The sequence below is a fragment of the Acipenser ruthenus genome, chromosome 30 (assembly GCF_902713425.1).
Source record: "Acipenser ruthenus chromosome 30, fAciRut3.2 maternal haplotype, whole genome shotgun sequence".
Lineage (NCBI taxonomy): Eukaryota > Metazoa > Chordata > Actinopteri > Acipenseriformes > Acipenseridae > Acipenser > Acipenser ruthenus.
The window spans coordinates 3,289,620-3,298,725 of record NC_081218.1 but is presented as its reverse complement, the minus strand read 5'-3'; the positions used below and the strand labels follow the sequence as shown (position 1 = coordinate 3,298,725).

The following is a 9,106-nucleotide window of genomic DNA, read 5'->3' as shown; positions in this document are numbered from 1 at the left end:
AATTTATTTACAGTTTAGAACAGTTGCTGTACAGTCTAGGTCAGTTTCTTGCAATAAACTCTAGACCGGTTCATTGCACTACAGTCCACATGCATGCATCAATGCCTGTATGCAAGGTTTATGAAATCCACAGACTTGAATGCCTGTGTCTCAGTGTGCCATCAACCGCTGCCTCATCGTGCACTGTCTCTCCATTTGCTTTATAGTGCCTGTTTACAAACGACAGCAAGCCTGTGCTTCTTTATGGGTATTATTTTAATAATCTTTTTTTTTCTTAAATCACTCGTTTTCTACATTTACAAAGGAAAAAATAAAAAGCGACACACAGAGGCAGAGAGAGAGAGAGAGAGAGAGAGAGAGAGAGAGAGAGAGAGAGAGAGAGAGAGAGAGAGAGAGAGAGAGAGAAGTATATACAAGGGGGCGCGACGCTCCAGTCAAACGCACAGCAATAATACTCTTAACCCTGCAGTAACGGGTAATGTTATTCCCCAGAGATCTCATTCATTTATACCCCCCCTGAGTTTGAAAAACAGTGAACAGAAATATAAAAATCTGCTAAAATATTTAAAAAATAATAATAACTAACAATAATAATAATAATAATAATAATAATAATAATAATAATAATAATAATAATAATAATAACTAACTAATACTAATAATAATAATAATAATAATAATAATAATAATAATAATAATAATAATAATAATAATGTACTTCTTGCCGTAGCTGGAGTAGTGGAGGTGTCTGTGTTTTAAAACCAGTCGCTATTCCTCAGTTGCTTTTCGAATAAAGTTTCATATTTACTCTTAGAGTCACCACAAATGTACTCTCCTGAAACCACATTTACAGAAAAAAAACATAAATAACTTAGAATCTAAAAACTGACACTACATTTATTTTTTTTGCACAGTTAAATTCAACAATAATTGTTACATTGATCACACAAAGAAAAACTACATGACCATAACATGAATAACATTAATTAATAATAACATTAACATAGATGATAATAATAATAATAATAATAATAATAATAATAATAATAATAATAATAATAATAATAATAATAATACACTAACATCTTCACTACCGAAAAATAACCACCTGTGGACAGCATTGTGACGTCATCCAGGACAGTCATGTGACTCGGGATTCCAGATGTTGGCAGGTTTGCTATGCCTGTCCTGTTTGTTTAGGCGGTTCACACTCTAATGTCTGAAGGAAGTCTATTATCAGTTTTTTCTATGGTTTTTTTTTTTTTTTTTTGGTCTATGCAGCCACGATGAGGTGTGTTTAATTATTCTCTTCTGGTCACTGTGTCTTTTTGTATTGGTCCCGCCATAGCCGGCATCTTCTGTAGCTTTCAGTGGTGTAGCTTGGTTTTGTCTTTTTGATATTTCAAAATGATATGTATGTGTGTGTTCTTTAATTATTGCTGTTATTTAGAAATAGTGCAAGAGACAGAACAGCCAACGAATCGAAAAGAAGTTTTACAGGAACAGCAGCAAAGTCTTTCAGAACGAATGTTCTTGCTGGGTCTCGGCGGAACCGAGCTGGTTGTGAATTCTGAGTTTGTTAGAATCGCTACTCCCCCTCTGTCCCTCCCTCCCTCTCTCCCTCCCTACCCCCCTCTCGCCCTCCCTATCCCTCTCTCTCCCTCTCTCCCTTTCACTCTCCCTCTCTCTCTCCTCTTCCTCCCTCCCTCTCTCTCTCCTTCTCTCTCTCCCTCCCTATCCCCCTCTCTCCCTCCCTATCCCTCTCTCTCCCTCCCTCCCTCCCTCTCTCTCCTTCTCTCTCCCTCTCTCTCTCCCTCCCTCCCTCTCTTCCTTCCTCCCTCTCTCTCCTTCTCTCTCCCTCCCTATCCCCCTCTCGCCCTCCCTATCCCTCTCTCTCCCTCTCTCCCTTTCTCTCTCCTCTCTCTCTCCTCTTCCTCCCTCCCTCTCTCTCCTTCTCTCTCTCCCTCCCTATCCCTCACTCTCCCTCCTTCTCTCCCTCCCTATCCCTCTCTCTCCCTCCCTCCCTCCCTCTCTCTCCTTCTCTCTCTCCCTCCCTATCCCTCACTCTCCCTCCTTCTCTCCCTCCCTATCCCTCTCTCTCCTTCCCTCCCTCCCTCTCTCTCCTTCTCTCACCCTCCCTATCCCTCTCTCTCCCTCTCTCCCTTTCTCTCTCCTCTCTCTCTCCTCTTCCTCCCTCCCTCTCTCCTTCTCTCTCTCCCTCCCTATCCCTCACTCTACCTCCTTCTCTCCCTCCCTATCCCCCTCCCTATCCCTTTCTCTCTCCCTCCCTCTCTCCCTCCCTCTCTCCCTCCCTCCCTTAACATGCTACCATTCTGAAAGTGTTCAGTCTGTTTAAAGTGTACAATGAGAGCTGTATTTACAGCATATCGTTTTATTTTGAGTAGAGTCGAGTTAGACATGCACATAATCAGACCAGTGAAATTTCACGCCGGCCGTGAAACTCAACATAGGAAACGGAGCCACATTATCACCACTGTGGGGAGGAAAAGACACCAAGAACTGGGTTCTTAGGCTTGAGTTTCCTATTTGATATTATTGACGCGCCATGAACCATCTGAAAGGCAGTATTTTCGGAATTATAACAGCTACTTTAGACTTAATTTTTGCGGATAACAAAACAATATAGTAAAATTGAAAAAGGAAACTACGAAGTAGCGCCTAATGGGTTAAGATTGAGACAGTTATATATCAGATTGCAGAAGAATTAGAAAAGACACCAAACACTATAAAACAAAAGGTTTTCAACATATTCAATATAAACTAATATATATTTTTGTCATTCTTAATTCAAAATGTAATTTTGTCATTTGTATTTAGTAATTTCTTTATTCGTTCATCGTTATTATTTTCTTACTTTTTTAAATTTATTTATTAATTAAAATGCATATTTTTTTAATTATTATTATTATTATTATTATTTATTACAAAACCTGGAATTTCCACGAATTCTGGTCTTTATAATCCAAACAATCGGCCGCGTTGAAGTTCAGCTTCCAAGCCGCGGACTGGTCTTTATAATCCAGACAGTCCACCGAGCTGAACCCGAGGCCGGCAGCCCCGTACCCCTGAGCGGACAGAGAGGCGGGGGACTGGCTGAGGTGGCCGCCCATGGTCGGCGTGGGGATGGGGCTGAGCGTGGCTCCGGGGGCTGAGAGCTGCGAGTGCATGGGGGACAGATAAGAGCTGCAGTCAAGCCCGCTGAAATAGGACGTGGAACCGCCGTAGCTCTGACTATAAACCGGCGCCTGCGTGTATGTCATCGGGTAAGCTGTGGCGCGCTGCATGCAGGGGGTCGTTGAGACGGAAAGGGGGTCCGGGATGGGAGAGATGGAAGCCGGGCTCCAGATTGACACCGTGGCGCTGGCGCTGGAGCTCGGGGTGGCGGCCGCGCCCCCGACTGCCCCGGGCGGACTGTACTGCCCGTTGGTGCTGGTCTCCGAACTGGTCTCCCGGGCCGGAGAGGTCTTCTTCTTCGCGGGCCGGGGCTTCGTCTGCCCGCTGCTCTGCTGCTGCTGCTGCCGGCATTTGGCTCTGCGGTTCTTGAACCAGACCTGGAAGAGAGAAAGGGATTGAGGATTGAACAAAAACACGGAAATAATAATAATAATAATAATAATAATAATAATAATAATAATAATAATAATAATACCGTTCAACTATACAAGTATTAAGGACACTTTTATATGCCCCATTCAGTGGTCCTGCTGTAGAAACAGATCATATCAAAGTCTTAGAAGGGACCGGACGACTACAGCTGTTCGGATTTGATTTAATTCGGGAGTAATGTGTCTTAAACTGGGGTTAAACTCGGGTTAACCAGCATGAAAGGGGTTAAATCGCATTGCGTTGTTTGCCATTTGCTCACAATGACCGATATAACTTTCGGTAATTTATTTATTTAGAATTATTATCTTTTTATTTTATTTTTAGCAACTAGAAATACAAATATTCATGCGATTGATTAGCACATTAAGCGCCATTGTCCTCATTTTATATACTTTGCCATTTTTTGTCGCATTTTTTTTGTGACTTGAGTCAAAGCTTTTGTGAAATGCAACATTTTTGGAGCGTGGCTCACCTGTACCCTGGACTCCGGCAAATTGATTTTCAGCGCGACTTCCTCGCGCATGAAGATATCGGGATAGCGCGTCTTGGCGAAGAGCGCCTCGAGAATGTCGAGCTGAGCGCGCGTGAACGTCGTTCTTTCACGTCGCTGCTTGCGTGGCGTCGCTATAAAAAGAGAAAAGAGGAAGAAATCGGGTTAATATATGAAGAGATGAAAAGTGAGGGGTCATGAATGGTCAAGGTCCTGGTATGTGTGTGCGTATATATATATATATATATATATATATATATATATATATATATATATATATATATATATATATATATATATATATATATATATAGGCGGTATAACTGCAGTGCACAAAAATGTAAAAACACAAAATGTTTAAATGATTCAAAAAGTATTTATTTCAGCACGTTTCGGTCAGTGGGTTTTTGTCGTTCGGTGGCCTAATAAATAAGCTATTATCTTGCAATTTATTTATTTTTAAATACAGTTTATTATTTCGTTATTTTTCTAATATTACACAAAACACGCGACAGCATGAATGAGATAAAAGCGAGTTTCGCGTTTGTTTCTCTCAATTAAGAGTTTGCTTGCACGTTTCAAGCGCTTTCATTATTTAAATCCGGGCTGGGCTACAGCCTACTTCTCCGCGCTTATTAACCAGTTTCATTTTCTTATTCAGATCTGTATGTAAAATGCCTCAGATGTTGAGCAGAACCACAGTTTAAAACGACACAGAAACAAGATCAAACTATTGGCTAAAATCTACATACAGCAAACACCTGCCTGGTCGAATAGGAAACATTTCTAAAAACGTCTGAATAACAAGAATACTTCCACACCAAGAATAGTAATAATAATAATAATAATAATAATAATAATAATAATAATAATAATAATAATAATAATAATAATAATAATAATAATAATAATCAATGATGAAGCAAACTGTGTTAATTTTATAGGGTGATACCAAACTTTTTAATTATAATTATATATAATAACAATACTACTAATAACTTTAATAAGGCTCTTCTTACATGGGTACCCGACGGCGGAGTGCAGCAGATCCATCCCAGGTCCGGACAGGGTCAGCCCGTTCATGCCGTAGTGCGGCTGCTTGATGTAGGACATCATGCTCGGTCTGTTCGGTTCACTCTCTCTCCCGGCTCTCTGGCTCGCTAACCTGGCTTCCTCCCTGCCTTCCCTCGCTCCTCTCTCTTCCAGTCAAACTGTTTTAATTCCAGCGCCGTCCCTTCAGCCGGCGGTGGTGATGTGAGCGATGTCCCAAAGAAACCACGCTCCTTTCCTGGCGTGCAGGCCAACCTGTGCAGGTCCACACAGAGATTAGGGTTAATACTACAGTAATGCAGACGGCAGGCAAACCATATGTATAGACATCTATAATAGAAATACACGACTAACTCAAGACGACTCCGAGATCTCAAGCAATTCCAACTGAAGTTATGTACCGTGTTAGTCTCCCGGTCTGTCTCTCTCTTTATCTCTCTCTCTCTCTCTCTCTCTCTGTCTGACCGCTCTGGACAGCCAGTGGAGAAAGGTTATGTGTATGTGTGTATGTATATAATCAGTTAAGATGCGGAAGGTGTGAGGCAGCGCTCAGGCGAGTGGACTGACGCTTACAAAGACACGTAACTTTGCTTTTAAGGGCCGGCTAATTCAATTAAGAAGTTTGAGAGGACAGCGCCCCCCACCCCCCCCCCCCCCACCCACCCCCCGAGGCCATTACTCATTACCGTACATCCCCAATTAACTCCTAGTAAACTCCCATTGGGTGTGTATTCATAGTCAAATGGCACAGGGGTGTATGGGTGATATTAATCCCCCCTCTCAGCTACCCTCTTTAGTCATAACAATGGCCAATACGCTGTTTTCAACGCGGGCCATGCATGCACAGAAATGATCGAATAGGGGACCAGGAAAATGTTGATCATTATTATTAGTAGTAGTATTGATTACTGTTCAACTGAAGTATCGTTGATAATATGCGGGGGGGGGGGGGGGGGGGGGGGGGCACTTGTTTTTTGGGAAGGTGGGATAACAATACAAAAACGACGGACCAGCAAGACATCCGCAATGAAACATGCCCTACGCAACAGCTGCTGTGTTCAACGTATTGTTCTATTTACGTTCTGTGCGTCTAAAGCATCTTTACAAAAATGAATACATTAAAAAAAACCGGTGTATGTTTATTATCCCGCAAGATTCGTGTCTACTTTTGAGTGGTTTGGTTTTATTGTCCTGTAACCCAGAAATTAAACTCTCAATTATACTTGAACGTCTCTTTCTGTTTGCACAAAGCAGACGGGACCGGACGGGACGGGATGTCCGAAGCAAAATTGTTCTAAGAACTAAGACTTTTCGTTAATATTGTTCTCTCTGATTATGCATTAATATCAAATTCCAGTTTCATTAAAACAAAATCTGACTATCGTCTTCTTCTCTTTACGAAAGACATACCATAATAATAATAATAATAATAATAATAATAATAATAATAATAATAATAATAATAATAATAATGCTGTGCGGTTAATTGAAATCCGGTTCTCTCGTTTGTACTGCGGTTCCTCGGAAGTGGCGGATCCTCTCTCTCGAGTTTTGCTGCAGGCAAATCTATTCAACAGGTAACTGAACCGCACCGAGATCTCAAGCTCTGATAACAGGTTTAAATCACCGCATACCCTCCGGAGAGGCGAATCCAAGTGCGGATCTTATCAATCCATTAATTACATATGCTTGTGTGTTTAATATCGTGTTTAAATCCACACCTTTCCACTTTCTGTATTGCGGTTCAATTTCAATGTGAATGCCTCGCCCCCGATCTACAGACTGTTAAACCCCTATTAACCCCGCTCCTGTGTCCCAAAGGATCACTCAATAGACACGTTAAGTGTCTTCAATTACGCTGCACAGTCTACACGGACACTGCAAACGAATTGAAGCAGGCCAGTGATCTGCTTTGAAAGTTTTCTGAAGTGAAAACGCTCTTTTCCTGCAACCCTTAATCCGATAAGAATATTCTGATATGTTTTCCCGAAAACAGAATTCATTTTCATTTTGACATATTATTATTATTATTATTATTATTATTATTATTATTATTATTATTATTATTATTATTATTATTATTATTATTATTAGTATATTTTAACTGTTTTAATATATGTATATTGAGGCTTTTAAATCTGATCTAAAAACGTAATATAGTGTCTTTTACAGATCATTTAATAAAAAAAAAATCATAATACAACATTTATTAGACTAATATATAAACGTTTTAGCTTAATTGTGTGCCTTTCCATTGACAAAAGGAACAGGATTTTTTTTGTGTGTGTGTCCCAGATTCAATAAAGAATTCGACCTCACAAACACGTGTTGGGGATTAGAGATTTAAACCCCAAAAAAGCGCATGTGCTTTATTTTCAATGCAGTTTTATAAACCAGCGTCCTGAGCGCAGATAACAGGAATGTGGCCGCGCTACACTGTACTGTACTACACGTATATTGCATTGTGATAACGAGACCACCTCTCCTCTCCTACCCTCCCCTGCCCGCTCCACCCCTCCCCCGCTCCTCGATCCCCGAGGGAGCAATTATAGCGACAGCCTCTAGTGCGACCCCTCTTCCCAAATCCGAAAAGATTAACCCGCTGGACAACTGCTCCTCATCCGCGGAAACAGATACATTAAAACTCTGCAAACGCGATCTGCAGCTCCTCCTAATCCCCCACAAGGAGCGCGCTGTAAACAAACACACTGTACAGCTGGTATCGTTTTAAGCACATGGTGCCCGGCTGCGGCTTTTAATGCTCCTGGTATTGATGGGATGTTGTGTAATGTTTTTGACCTAGAAAAAAATGAATAATCACGTGATGCAACAAATGTTTTTCCAAAACAGCCAAGCATAGGCAAGCATTGTAAAGCACAGAGAGGTCTGGTAAAGCATAGGGAAGCATTGTAAAGCACAGAGAGGTCTGGTAAAGCATAGGGAAGCATTGTGAAGCACAGAGAGGTCTGGTAAAGCATAGGGAAGCATTGTAAAGCACAGAGAGGTCTGGTAAAGCATAGGGAAGCATTGTAAAGCACAGAGAGGTGTGGTAAAGCATAGGGAAGCATTGTAAAGCACAGAGAGGTCTGGTAAAGCATAGGGAAGCATTGTAAAGCACAGAGAGGTCTGGTAAAGCATAGGGAAGCATTGTGAAGCACAGAGAGGTCTGGTAAAGCATAGGGAAGCATTGTAAAGCACAGAGAGGTCTGGTAAAGCATAGGGAAGCATTGTAAAGCACAGAGAGGTATGGTAAAGCATAGGGAAGCATTGTAAAGCACAGAGAGGGATGGTAAAGCATAAGGAAGCATTGTAAAGCACAGAGAGGTGTGGTAAAGCATAGGGAAGCATTGTAAAGCACAGAGAGGTCTGGTAAAGCATAGGGAAGCATTGTAAAGCACAGAGAGGTCTGGTAAAGCATATTAAAAACAAACAGGGTAAACTAACCCTTATAAAAATGTCCGATGATAAACAAAACCATGGTAAAGTATGGTAAAAGCATAGTATATATATATATATACATTAATAAATACATACATAAATAAATAAACCACTTAACCAATTCAATGTATTTCATATACAAATTCACCAATATGTCCCAAGATTCACACACACACACACACACACACACACACACACACACACACACTGACATACACACATACACACACACACTGACACACACACACACACACACTGACACACACACACTGACACACACACACTGACACACACACACACACACACACACACACACACACACACACACACACACTGACACACACACACACACACACACACACACACACAGTGAAGCGACGCTGTTTTCCGTGGTTGTTTTCAGAGTCGGTGTTTCCAGTTTGGTTCGGTCAGGTCCGGTTCGGCGATGCTATTCGAGGACGTGCTTCTGTCGAGACTGAGTCCGCTCAGCGTTTCAAACAC

General features: G+C 41.4%; 1 protein-coding gene across 4 annotated transcripts in view; it reads right to left on the bottom strand.

Moving 5' to 3' along the window:
- Nucleotides 1-237: 237 nt before the first annotated feature.
- Nucleotides 238-9,106, bottom strand: part of LOC117398121 (homeobox protein otx5) — a 12,000-nt gene continuing 3,131 nt past the window's right edge. Inside the window, exons 1-4 of one of the 4 annotated variants that reach the window (XM_033997107.3) lie at nt 5,522-8,206; nt 5,137-5,422; nt 4,100-4,251; nt 238-3,572 (exon numbers count right to left, since the gene is read on the bottom strand). In XM_033997107.3, the coding sequence (XP_033852998.2) occupies nt 2,943-3,572; nt 4,100-4,251; nt 5,137-5,233 (879 nt within the window). In that variant the 5' untranslated portion in view covers nt 5,234-5,422; nt 5,522-8,206 and the 3' untranslated portion in view covers nt 238-2,942. Of the gene's footprint in view, nt 3,573-4,099; nt 4,252-5,136; nt 8,207-9,106 lie in introns of those variants that run through there. The other 3 variants (XM_033997125.3, XM_033997116.3, XM_059004803.1) reach the window with 3 other exon arrangements.